The sequence below is a fragment of the Bacillus rossius genome, assembly GCF_032445375.1.
Source record: "Bacillus rossius redtenbacheri isolate Brsri chromosome 4 unlocalized genomic scaffold, Brsri_v3 Brsri_v3_scf4_2, whole genome shotgun sequence".
In the NCBI taxonomy this organism is placed as follows: Eukaryota; Metazoa; Arthropoda; class Insecta; order Phasmatodea; family Bacillidae; genus Bacillus; species Bacillus rossius.
The window spans coordinates 6,894,449-6,909,065 of NW_026962011.1; the positions used below are offsets into that span (position 1 = coordinate 6,894,449).

At 34.1% G+C, this 14,617-nt stretch overlaps 1 protein-coding gene across 2 annotated transcripts in view; it reads right to left on the reverse strand.

Moving 5' to 3' along the window:
• Positions 1-14,617, reverse strand: part of LOC134542405 (scm-like with four MBT domains protein 1) — a 60,504-nt gene that overhangs the window by 18,792 nt on the left and 27,095 nt on the right. For both annotated transcript variants that reach the window (XM_063386614.1, XM_063386613.1), the window contains exons 12-13: positions 13,802-13,980; positions 3,802-3,927 (exon numbers count right to left, since the gene is read on the reverse strand). In XM_063386614.1, the coding sequence (XP_063242684.1) occupies positions 3,802-3,927; positions 13,802-13,980 (305 nt within the window). The remainder of the gene's footprint in view (positions 1-3,801; positions 3,928-13,801; positions 13,981-14,617) is intronic.

A 14,617-nucleotide genomic window follows, 5' to 3' on the forward strand; every position in this document is an offset into this window, starting at 1 on the left:
TCTTCAAGTTCTAAGCCGGAATTTAGACATTTAAGATCAAGCATCGCTGTATTGGGCATAAAATTCTTCAGAGTGGTTATTAACTAAATTCGAAGGTCCAACAACAAAACCAAGAGGGCGCGCGATAGCAACTTCCGTGAGGGCTGAGCGAGCTGGTGTAGTGACACTATCACGACCCGATCACGTCACTTAAAAACTATAGGGACTTTAACTCTCCACATCATGTGATGAAGAATCGTAGCCATAACGACCCGAAGACAGTGCGTACGGCATGACTATTTGCGGACACAAGGGACGGCGCGCACGATAAGAATTACCTGTTACGGAAGCAATGTATAGGAGGCTTTACGTGTTAGCGGCGGAATAGAAACATAAAACTGATTGTATAGACATAGTCTCGTGCTATGTTAAGTAGTAATAATGTGGGTGGTGTTAATCTTAACGAAGGGTTGTGTGCTATAGCAAGGTTAAAGAAATAAATGTAACCACATGTAAAGTACAATATATATGGACTAAGGACCTGGAGTTAATGTAAAGAGAATTAGTTATTAAGGTTATAAATGTTCAGTGTGACTAACACTTCGTAGTTTTCAAGCCTCTGCAGTTTAGATTGACGGCGTACTGGTCGTAGGCGGTGACGAGCTCACGCCTCGACAGAATTAAGGCTATTGTTTTTACATGTTCAATAATTATTCACTGAGTATTAATTCATCTGTCTTGTGTTGTAGTGGGATCATGTATCAGCCGTTCGACATCACAAGGACCCGGCTTATTTAAGACACATGTCAGTTTGAAATTCAATGAAATACTTGTTTGTGTTATTGGGCTTGTTAATAAATTATCATTGGAATGAATTCTACTTAGCAGCTAATTTATGAACCACCCGCAAACGTTCTTTTTCCTCCTTGTTAGGGTTTCCCTATGTTTATAGTAAAACCCGTGACAATTGGTTAATACTCTACCAACCAAGTCAACCAATTCTGTGCTGCACAAGCAAGGGAACAAACAGTTTGATACACTAGGCCTCTTAGGCAACTTCTACAACCATAGGGATCTGGTTAAATTTTCACGTAGCAAAATAATTTTTTTACAAAAAATAAAAAAAAAACACACACTCTCTTACACTTACACTAACACTTACTTACAGTCAAACCTCTCTGAAACGACCCCTCACGGTTCCCAGGAATAGGGTCGTAATAGAGGGGGGGTCGTAATAGATGTTTTCCTAAATTTTCAGTTCATTTCCACCCCCCCCCCTCCCCTCCTTTCCCTTACCGCTACTAGCTAACCAGCCGTACAATGGCAGGATGCTGTCACTCACAATGCTAGACGGCTTTGCTTTAAACCCACCTCAACCTTCATGACAAGTCTGTTGCCCTACAGGCCACCTCTAAAGAAAATATGTGTTAGTTTACATGTACAGTAGAATCCCGCTGATGCGACCCCTCACGGTTTCCGGAAAAACTGACTTATAAACGGAACGGTCGTAATAGAGAATTCGGGCCAATCCCCCTCCCCTCCCGCCAAATATATCCAAATACATAAAAAAACACCTTTGTTCGCATAGATTTCATATTCAATTAGTCTATGGTGTAAAAAAGACAACTTTTTAAATTCATATTACACCTCGGACTCGCATACCCCGAACAATGGGTTCCGATAAATACTCACGCTAAGAGAATTCACGTCACGCGAGTTCGGCTATGCTAGCCGGCTGGTTGTTATTTTCGTTCAAAACGTGGCGAAGGAACTTGTGTGGATCAGGTAGAAAACATTCTGCTATAAACGAAAGATATAAGAACAATGCTATCCTGAAATGCTGTGACATGTTTTTGGAGTAGATAATCACAGCGACAGACCGACAGGATGCGTTCCCGCCCTTGCCGTCAGCGATGTTTATTTTGACAGCTCAAGCAATTATCTTTTCCATGGCCCTTCACAGCATAAAAAAAAAAAGAAAAAAAAACGTGAGGACGGGTAATTGAGGGAAAGGAGAGCGGAACTGCTGGCTGCGCACGCATCTACTCGCCAGTCGCCACTGCCTGGCGGCGGCGCGCGCGCGTATGTGCGTATGTGCGTGCGAGCGTGCACGTGTGTGTGTGAGGCTGGCGACCAGCAGCATCGTTAGCTAGCGAGAGCGTGACGGTAAATGTCGACCTTGACCACTTCCGCTAACTGCAGGGCTCGCTCTCTTTTATCTCTGTTTCCCTATTGGCTGGCAGGTCTCGCCCTCTTCACCTTCTTTATCTTATCTCTCACGCACACTTGAAGCACCTAATACGTCGCGGCCCTCAAATTTTTCAATTGCAAATTGCTGCCTTCCTTCTGTACTGCATTTATAATTTCTCTCTTTTTAAGAATCGTGAAGAGAGTAGACTTCGGAATTCCATATTGCTGTGCTATCTTCGTCTTGGAAATTGTCTTCTTATCCACTTGCTGGATAATCTCATAATTTTTCATTAGCGACAAACTGGCTCGCTTTATACTCGTTTTCACGAATCCACGAGTCCGTGTAAATTCAAAAACGAGTCACAATCGTCAAACGGGACCGGGACGGCAATAGACGCGCGCGTAGATGCTATCAGGTGATGCGCGCAGTTTACCGGTATTGGCTAGCGTGGACAGTCTAAAGGGGTGGTATCTATTTTTACCCGTCTTTTGTATGCCTGCCTGCTTACAGTACAGTGCTCGCCAAGATAAACGTGAACACACAGCTCCCAACAAAGTGTAACAGACTTGTTTTTCAGCCGATTTTACTCAAATTTTCAACTTTCTCTGCTCAAATTTTTTACGTTTTTTTCAATAAACGGAATGGACGCATCAGAGGGGGGTCGCATCGGCGGGATTCTACTGTACGTTTTCTGCTTTCCGTAGTTAAATACACTAGAACCCCGATGTCACGAACCCCGGATTTAACAAAGCAGTGATTTTACGAATACATGCTCGGGAACCGTCAAATATTGGACATTTTTACCAAAATGTGAAAAGAGAAAAAAAATTTAAAATAAGAAATGAAAGATCATTAAAATCTGTTAATTTTAACACACAGCATATTTTTGTGTCGGCTTTAATACTTCCAATAATGTTCATGTAAGAATAACAGAAAAATAATGGGACATTTCCTTTAAAAATATGGCAGCTGTAGACGTGGAATGTTAGGAGAAAGATAAATGCAAGGGAGACAGACGGCAGCCAGTGTGTTTCCTGCGTGGGCAATAAGTGGCGTAGCCTTTTTTTTTATGCTGGGTGAAGCGACCTTTTTCTATCAACCCACGGGAAAAGATAATTGCTTGAGCTGTCAAAATAAACATCGCTGCGGCAGTTAAAACAAGTCGAGGCGGGCGTGCATCCAGTCGGTCGCTGTGTATTGTCAACCGATAGTAATCAAAATCAAGAGAAATCCAGCAGGTAGCTTTCTTTGCCCTAACTGCGTACCACACTAGACACTCGCAAAAAGCTAAACGTAAACACGTTGCCACAAAAACCTTTATCAGCACCCTGCCGGCAAAGGGACGTGGAATGGGGGTTGCTAAGCGCTGACAGTGGTCTACAGGAAGTGGTATCTATTTTTAGATATGCGCTGCCTAAGGCAGTACAGCACTCGGCAAGAGAAACGCAGTAACACACTACTCACCACAAGAAACTTATTTTCTGTCCGATTTTCTTCGATTTTTAGCAATTTTTCACGGTTCCTCGAAATCGGGTTGTAATAGAGAGGTGGTCGCAATAAATGGGGTCGCAACAAAAAGGTTTTACTGTACTTACTTACTTACTTACTTACTTACTTACTTACTTACTTACCTGAATCATGTGTTGTAGAAGTGACAATAGGCTTGAATTTTTTCTTTTTTCTAGACTTGTACAATAAATTAGTTGCTTCGCTTTTTGGACGCCCAAGTTTACGTTTCGACTGTATCCAGTACGTAGCTGAAATAACGATGCATACATGTAATTAATACTTTCAGTATGTCCAAGATATAACACATGTTGTAGAAAAAAACTTTCCATAACAGATTACAAAACTTTATTAAAATAACAAAAATAGTATAACCATTTACAAAAGCACCTCAATAGAAATTTTTCCTGCTTCATAATTCTAAAACAAATCTACATGTTAAATAAATGGACTACCTTTCAGTGCAATCAGTACATACTAGGTATAACATTATAATGCCAACAGAAGGTCATTGTGAGTTTTGTAGTTGATGTCTACTAGAAAAGATCTGATTAACAGGAAGTTTTACTATACAAAGGATTTCCATCCTCAAGTACAGTGTTAATAATTGTCACTCTTTAAGGCTAAGATCCTGAGTTTCTCGCGAGCGGGCAAAGACACGCATAGTTATCTTTGTCCTCAACAGAGCGCACTAGCAGTACGGTTGAACGATGTAGCGACGCGCGGAAAAAAGAAGGGGGGTGGGAAAGAGGACGCTGTTCTCAGAATTCTTATCGCCCAGCGGGGTGTCATGTTTACGACTGGTTCGCGGAGAGGGGGGTGGGGGAAGGGTGTACTCTTCCTCGGCGAGCATTAGATTTCCAATCCCTTTGCCTCTCTGTCCCTTTCTCATACACCCATCCAAGACTACTCGATCCTCAACAAAGCGCAAGAGAATAAATATTACTATTTTTGGTACATTTCAGTTAGAAACCCGTACGCAACCGAGTTCAACCCAAGGTAATTATAATAAATATTAATTTGGTGCACTACACATATACGATATACAAATTGTATGTTTTACTGCGGTGATTATGTGGCCAAAACTATCAGATTTGGTCTCTTTTGCAAGAACGCTCGTTCACAGCTAACCACTACATTCAAATAAGTTGGCCAGTAATGTAGATTTCCTGCCCCCGTAAAAGAAATAATAATAATTTTTAACTGTGTACTACAAAGGTTTTGCGCTCCTACAAATTTTATTTCTTTACACATTTTGTCACAGGTGTGTGCGTATGTGTATTACACCAACAGTTGAACGTTGACCATCTAATAGCATGACGTTATGTTGCAAAGCGGTATTATTTGCTATATTTGATATCTCATTAGGACTGTATTTTTCTGTGCAACTATATATACAGGCGAACTTTTTATACTATCCGAGAATTTTTTGTAGCTGAATATATGTCTTCAAAATATTGCAGGTTACTGCATTAATTTTAGTGTTTTAAATGTATTATATTTTTAAGTATGTATACATGAGGCTAGAGCTAGAAAAATGTTTGGTTTGCGTTTTTAGCTGACCTGCAGCTTGTTGCTTTTGATTACACTTCCTTTTTTTATATGTGATGTTTAAAAACGATGTTATTAGTAAATGTCCTGGCATTCGTACTTCTTGTAAAAAACATAATCATATTTTCGAAAAATAAGCTATCATTTAGTAATTTATTATTGCAATATAAATACTTGTTTATGCCAGTCGCGTCTGGCGAAATGAGGAGCTCCTTCATGCTATCCCTACTGGTGACGTCAAGCATCACTGGTAGTTCGTCTTTTATGTATGAACTGGAAGTCAAAGAGGCTCGAAATAAACATCAGTTGTAACTAATAATAATAATTTAATTCTGAAAGGGCCACATACTCGAAGAATCGCCTTCTCTACGCAATTAAACGTGTTGGAAGTAAAATATCTAAGGAGTAGGCTACACGTCATAGGTTGTATAAGAATATTTCAGAGGGAGCTAACCAAAGGATATTTTATCAAGCATACAGATAAAGTGATATTTTAAGAGTAGTAATTCCTCCCCCCCCCCCCCCCAACACCACCCACAAACTGACGGATTTATTGACACATTCGTACATAAAAAACACTGCTCCAGAATCTGCACCTGAATCGTCTTAGTGGGGAAAAGGTGTACATAAATTACGATCACTGACTGAGGTTATACAGAAGGTAATCAACCAGAGTAAGTGATTAGGAGCAAGGAATACTAATGCAATAAATATGCCATTGATATAATTTAATGATAATTTTTACTCGCGTTTTAGAAGTTGATATTGCTGAATAGCAAATTAACATTTTTAAATATTGTAACAATGAAAAATTGTGAACCAATAAATATTTTTTGCTGAGTGTATAATTTGATTATGTCTTAAGACAAATGGAAACTACCGTATATATTATGAGTACAAAATATTTGTAAGTAATATAAAAATTTTATAATAAAATACTTACATTGATAAAAAATACAAATATTTTTCTTAGATATACAAGTATAACTACAATTCATTTTCGGCCAACGAACATATAGTTATGCCTTGGGCCCTGATAATAAATAATACCTACATAATTACATTTTCACTTTTCACCAAAAGTACATGAGGTACAAAAGTCAACAAATCTTAAAACACAATAAAAATATACCCGGTATACATTATATTTTAATACAAACACCAATACAATACTAATTTTAACTGAACATTTTTTGGAGGTATGCATAATTATATTAAAATTTAATCATAAAGTAATGCAGTTACATGTTTACAACCTTGCGTACTTCACTTGCATTTGACGAATCCGGATATGTTCAATGTTTAGCCAGCCGAAAAGGATGTTTAGATTTTATTTTTAAACGCATGTGAAATTAGTCCATCACTTTCACGTGAATTTACGGCATCTTACATTATTATTGGACTTTTTTTTTGTAGTAACGATCGGTAGGCTAAATATGTACATGTGTTTGTTGAAACTTCGTTTTAAACATCCATAAATTAATTTTGTCAATTTATTTATTGATACCAGTAAAATACAAAATAAATGATATTTATTTTACGACCTCTTAAATTATTTAAATGATATATAAAATATGACCAAAAAATTTTCAAATGAAAACGTATTTTCAACTGGAAGTACGCGAGAATTACACAGATTCATTTACTTGCGTATTGCATAGCATACTTCACGTCCATTTCTGACAGCCTTGCGAAGTCACTTCCAAAGTATCTACATGTATATTCTTCAGGCGAATTCGGACACAGCATTATAATCTTCCGTTATATCTAGAAGACGTGTTCTTACATTTGCTTGGAGTTTTAAATTATTGTTTTGAAATAATAAAGGCAATTTTAAAGTTTAACTCCATTGCAGAAACACGCAATATATTTGGTGGTTCTCTGCAAGTGTATTTTGTGTTTTATTCTACTTCGATAATGAAGTCAATCTGAATTTATTGCCTTTTTTTCCATATTTATATATATATATATGTCAAACTTTTCCGGAAGTCGTACCATGGTAACGACTGAAATATGAAGTCTTACTTCTAAATCTACTTATCTAGAGAACAAATTGTATTACATTATTTTCATAAAATTAACACCTTTATACGAACAGAAGTTTGCTCTTTTATTTATTTTTTTAGTTACGTGATATATATTTTTTTTTTAGTTATAAAGGAATCCAACTTGAACAGTAAAAAAGAAAGGCTTTTAATGAACAAACCAACTAAGTCATTATAGATAACTGTTCAAACCATTTAAGATTCATCCTGTTACATAAATTTTTATATTTATGTACATCTAATGTAAAAAAAAATATGGAAAAAAAGGCAATAAATTCAGATTGACTTCTTTATCGAAAAAAGTATATAAGTATATATATATAATTACAGAAGGTACCGGAGCTTGCAGGTTTCGCAGAAAGGAATTGTATTGTTTGTGAGAGTTCTCTGTTGGCAGTAACACCTATGCTATATGTTTGATGTTCTGTTTCCAACTCATCGTTAAAACTAAATTTTACAGACTGATTATTATCCTTTGATTTAAAATCTAAGTTATTTACAGTGTTTAAAATATTCTTTCTTGCGTTTAAGAATATTTCGTATTGTTTGTATGATGTTTGAGTTACCCGCAAAGATAATGAGATAGTTATTTTATACTGCTTCTTTCGCCATTTTTTAAATTTTAGTCTTGACAATAGGAAATGAATTATTCAGGCTGTGCTAAATATATAGATTATGCTTTATGTCATTTTTGTGCATTTTATAGTATTCCTAGTTTAGTTAATTCATCCAACAATATATTTATACAGTCAAGGGCTTAGATGCTTTATAAAAAAACTCAAGTGATTCATAATCAGTTGCCGTGTATAGATATATTTTGTAGAAAATAAGCAGTATATGTTTTACTGCTTAGAGTTGATATAAAACCATGTATAAAATTTGAAAGTATTTTGTACTTTTCATACTTAAAATTATCATACAATGTTCAAATATTTTTCGATATAAGTAAGGACACATGTATTTAGCGAATACATCTCGTGTCAGACTATTTCACACATAACTGTAGCTTTTTTCTTAGAGGTTTGGCGAATTGCGGGCGTGCAGCAGTACGGTAACTACGTCCTCATTGGCCCCGTCAAGTGTGGGAAAACAGCCTTCACCGACCACAGCCAATAATTACAAGAAAAATCTACATTGTTTTGTAAAATACCTTGACACGAAATGTATTCGCAAAATACAGGTGTCCCTAGATATAAGACGTAATTGCTCTCTGACGATAATTTTCTTTACTGGTATTATCACCTTTCTTACGCAGGAGAATAGTTTTTGTAGTCTTGTGATACCCATTCTGAAATAATTCCAATAATGGAATATGTTTTTATTATAATTAATGGAGAAGTGTATATACTATTAGCAAATGGATCATTAAAAATGTGAAAAGAAATTATAAAAAATTACAAATTAGTCTACTGCACAAATCACAGATTTTAAAAAGCCAAAATTACTATAACATTCAAAACATTACAGAGCGTGCCATGTAGAAAACACGGACGCATGTTGTTGTCTAAATGAAATAAATAAAATACAAGTCTGCGGCTTTAAATACCAAAGAAATAAAATGTTTCATAAATATTCAACGCTTGTAAGGGTACAACCATTCATTACACTGATAGGACATATTTTTTCTAGTACATCATACTGATTCCTAACCAGACACACACACACACACACACATATATATATATATATATATATATATATATATATATATATATATATATATATATATATATATATATATATATATATAATTTGTGTTACACTTCAATTAATTTGGCCATGGATTAAACCTGATAAATAAACAATGCAAACAAGCGAAACTCTACAGAGTATCGTCAAATAAAACCTGGGCCAAAAGTAAATCAATATTTTAGTGCTCAATACAATTCGAAAGAAAAATGGAAGATTTTTTGTAGTATTATAAATGATCATACAAGGATTGCTGATTTGGTTTTGTATTAATTTTGAGCGTAAAACTACCCCGAAAATATTGAATAAATTTTTCAGTTAAGCTGCATTTAACTGAACTGGTTTGCTAGCTGTCTTGCCATCGTAAACATGACAATGAGTCTGATTGGCCATGTTGGTGATAGGCACGATTTTCAAGGCTGTCTCCCGATATTATATGATATGTGTTTTATTTTTATACAAAATGAAGCACGAATATGTTTTATATTTCTTGTGTGAGATACCAGTTGCAAAGACTTTGCAGTTTGATTTTATGGGTAGTGAATCAGTGGTATAAAATAACTTCATTTATTTTTTCCCGATAACATCTTTTTGACATTAGTATAATTTAATCACTCGCCAAGCAGAGAACCTTATTTTTTGTAGTCACGAAAAAAATTGTTTGTATTCAATATCAGCTAATAACTTACTATTGCTTATGTCATCAAATACATTTACAGTACTATTCAATTTGTACAAGCATGAGAAGTAAACAATAATTTCTGCAACAACGTTCTTCTGAAAGAAGGTATACACTGATTTTAAAGGTGCGTGCATATTTCTTAATTTTATTTTTTTAGTAATTAGAAAATAAAAATCGGTACTTTTCCAAATTTCCTCATTGAGGCTGCGACCCAAATTTCAAGTTTCCAGCTCTTTTGGTAGTGGGTTGGAATTTGTATAGGCCAGTGTGTGAGCGAGTGAATTAATTTTTGCATTTTCGAGCAATTCAAAATTTAGGCAATAAAGTTTAATTATAACAATTTCACGTAAGCTAGAAAGCTCAAAGGCTGGTAAAACAATAGCATTTTATTTCATATAATTCTAGATCAATTTCATCTAAGTATAACACACCCATTTAAACACATTTTATATACATAATAATTTTACTTCAGCAAGGTCTTCGGTTTCTTGTAACACAAATAAAATTACCTAAAAACAATTACTGGACATACTTAAAAAAGTTTTTAGATTGTAATATTTGCCAAATAATTTAAATAAATCTAACTGCAAATGTAAGAACACAATATAAAGGTCTTTAAAATTGTATTTTGGAAAATTACCTGAATGTTTATTTGCTAAAACTCCTCATTTCATTTGTTCAAAAGTATTTACATGTATACATATGCGCGCGTGTGTGCGCGCACTTGGAACTTATGTTTCTTTGATCATTTATAGTTGCAAATAATGTAGCGGAAGTTAAATTGAAAAATATATACCTAATTCTTTCTGGCCAATATTTGTTTACAAACATAATTTTACATGACCCCAGAAGAAAAAAAAGAATCGCTACTGCCTTGTAATTGTGTTTCTAACGAACTTATGTAACTAACGAAAATGTTTAACTGCTCAAGGTTAGTGATACAATAAATGCTTGGGTAGTGAAAAATCTATTGTTAAAAACCAAAGGTAATTTTAAACGACTTTAGTTAACCATTGTTCAACGACAGCATCGAGAGATTGGCCCTAATTTTTGTATTGTTATATACATAACTAAATCATTACGGGAGGAAGTTGCCATAGGCGGCTGGTCCTTCAGTTACTATTTTTTTTTTAAACATATCTATAAATTTGCAATACTAACTATTAATATTTTCATCATAACTCATTTATGTAACATTACACCCAGAGGTATAGCCCATTCTACCAGAGCTAAAGTCGAGGTACAAATATAATCAAAGAAACATAATTAAATAAATATAACTAAAGAAATATAATTAAATAAATTTATAGAAAATCATTGTCATTTTGCAAATAAATTTTTTTACAATAATTGAAATATTCTAATAAAATCTAAAACACTATTTATTTGTCTTGAATGTACGATTCTTGGATAGAAGTATAAATAATAATTTAATAATAAATCACGACAAGTGAAGCATATTAATAATAATTTACATCACTGAGAAGCTGACAAATATACAGTAGAACCCTGTTATAATGTTCCTGCTTATAATGTTTTCCTGCTTATAATGTCATATTTTTAAAGTCCCAATATTTCCCCCATAAAGACAAAGTATTTATTTCCTGCATATAACGTTCATAAATATTGTAATTTCCTGCTTAAAATGTTTGCTTTCTAACATTCAATAAGTGGGGAAAAAATGTTTTAAAACCAAATTATTCCAACACTTACGATAAAAAGTTTCCTTTATGTATGTTTATGTTTACAATCACTGCCATACAATACATAAAGTTTGTTAAAATACAATTTTATGCAATATACTGAAGGTACACAATGTTCATAGTTACGTGTCAGTTGGCACCCTTAGTCAACTCTTCTCTTCCTTGCCATTCCAGTGGGTATTCAGATGCACGTACATAGTCCTACAATATTTAAGTTGCCAACCATTGAGCGAGGGCATAACAAAGTGTTTTCTATTGCTTACAAATATTTTTTTTTTTTCATTCATATGTAGGAATCCCAAAATTAAACATTTTCAGGTGGCGAAGGAGTAGACGTTCTCACTCTTAATGTTGTCGTCATGAATCGTGAGACAATTTTACAAAAAATGTGGCAGTGTATCTTTAAAGACAAACAAAATTTAACCAGGGAACAAGACGAAGTTGAAAAATTGTTGGCTTGTTTCAGAAAATTCATGTATCAAGTATACTATCTTTGGTTTTAACATTAAAGTTGTTTACATAGCTTGGTGAGTCCATTGGTACAAAGCTCGAACATTGTTAAGAGCTAAATTGAGATTTCCTGCTTATAACGTTTTCCTGCTTATAATGTTTTTTTCTTGTGCTCCCTTGAAAAACATTATAACAGGGTTCTACTGTATCTATATAAATTGTCGACAACGTGAGACGGTTTTCAATTCATTGATTACTATTGCTGATACTAGTGTTGTGTTTTGACCGTTTCGAAGCGATAATATTCCCGCCTGAACTCCTGCGATATTCGAGGCATCTAGTGAGTAAACTCGGAACTAACTGGAGCTCTAGCGGCAAACTGTTGAACTCGTTCCTTTCATCAGCGGCAAGTGACAGTTAAATCACAATATTTTGTACTCAGATTATTTAAATTCTGTATGTTGTATTAAAAAAATTAAACCGGAGAATTGTTCATTGTACCTCCTTTAAGTTGTGTGCAAAGTAACAGCTGTGTACCGTTTAAATATATACCTAATATTTAGTTTTGAAAATTTCTAAATTAAAATTAAATAAGAAAGAATTTTTTGAGAAAATTTTCATCATCATATTTACAAAATTCAAAGTTTTATTTACAATTCTACTGTTTATTAATTTTTTTATCTACTACGATATTCATGGGAGAAATATTTTTCTTGGAGGCTGCAAAACTAAGGATCTTAGCCTTAAGTTAAATCTTGTCAAATTCTAGTGATGATATTAAATCGCTGTTAAAACAGCTTTCAACCAAAAAAATGATGATCAGATACATTTTTAATGTAATTTTGTTTCTGAAATCTATTTGCACTTAAAGAGATTCCACATTTTTGTGTTTGTTACATAGCTTATATTGACTTGTCTTCCTCGTCTTTGATTTCAGCTGTGTACATATTTTTTGTTGTTCATTTTGATTAAATTACAAAATTAGAAATTCTTGACTTACACCTTAGCTGTAAGTTTTATTTTTAAGGTGTTTTTTTCACCTCCTCTTCCTCCTGCTTCCTACATTTTCTCCTCTACTCTCCTCTCTTTCTTTTCAAGTTAATTTTAGTTTATCAAGTTGTAAATTTCAATGTTGATTTTAGAAACTAATTTCTGTACCAAGACTGCCATTCTTAAAACTTACATCCTTTTCATATGCATCCATTATGTTTATGACTGCAGTGTTGCAGCAAACTTTCCTCAGAAAATATAGCAAAGTCTACACAAGATTTTACACTTTTAAAAATTATATGTAATGTTTCTATTTGACTCAGTGCTGTTTTTTTAACAGCTTGGTCTGCACTCTCCCATACAATTTATAAATATATTATATTCTCACATATTACTTATTTACAGAGGGTGGGTACACAAAGAAGATGACCGTTGAAAAAAAAAAAAAAAAAACATACATATAGCATATACTTTTTTTTATAGTCATTTAGACAAAATGTTTTTCCTTAAATGTGAATTAAGTACAGATTTTCTATCATATTTTACCTTTGCTCAATTAATATAACTTTGTTAAAAAATGTTATTCCACAAGTTATTGGCTCTACCTTAGTTGACAAAGCAATAGAGTAAAAAAAATGGAAAGATTGTGCATACTGCTGTAGCAGAGATCAAACTAACTTCTAAGACAAACATACAGTGGCTCATACCACTAGTTTCCCACTCGCGGTCTTTGGAATGACATGGATCCTGGTGGGTCATATCCTTACAGCTTGACTATACAGTATACACTTTACCCTTTTAATTACTAAGCAGAGGCAGGTTTTTCATCTTTAAACTCCTGCTCCGAACTTTTGTAGAGTCTGGCTCTTGAATCATGTGACGTTCTATGTGACATGATTAAAGGAACTGGAGAGCCATACTCAACAACAGAGGTCAAAGGGTTAACATCATGTGGTATGTTTCTATAATAAGTAATTTTAAACTGAGGCTTAAGTTTTAACTTAAATATACTCACTGAAGCGAGTCTTCGATAAGGTGCTACAGTTTTCAGGACAACCTTCATCTCCCACTAAGGTTGGTCCAAACAGGTGAGGGCATACCTGCAATTTCTTACACACTGTCTTGCAGAATTCAGGGACCTTATCAGCCGACGTCACTAATGCAACACTTGCCCTGTAAGTGTTGGTTAAATACCTAAATAGAAAGATATACATATTTTTAATGATTTATAAAAGCAGGTGCTAACCCAACAAAATATCTGCTGTGTAATTTTAAACCAAAGTAAATAATTAAAGACAAAATTCTGAATGTACTAAGTTAATTTATAATTTTTTTTTATTAACATAATGATAGTACAAAGTAATTATGTTGAGGGACTCAATAACATAGTGAGTGGTATAAGTCAAAAATTTTGCACACGCGAGTTTGCCGTACCAAATACATAATAACTTGAACATTTCAGAGGTGAAATATGTATCCAAGTCAGCTATAAAAATTTTATCCATACCACTTTGATCCGCAGCCACTCTTGAATTTAGCCCCTCTTCTATCATATTTAAATTCATTAATACACATTGCACATGCAATGCTCTAACAGCTTGAGGACTGAAAACCTTAACTAATATTAGTAAAATTAAAATAAATACATATTTTGAATCAATTTTGACACTTTCAGACAGTCTTTAGTTCTATAGAAGCAGGACACTAATGCAACCTTATACTGGTATTAAATCATCTTAAATGTTGACAGTTACAATCCAATAAAAAGGTTGTGAAAACTAAACAAGGGTAAATAAATAAAAATATTTTGGGCTTTAATTTTTTGTCATAT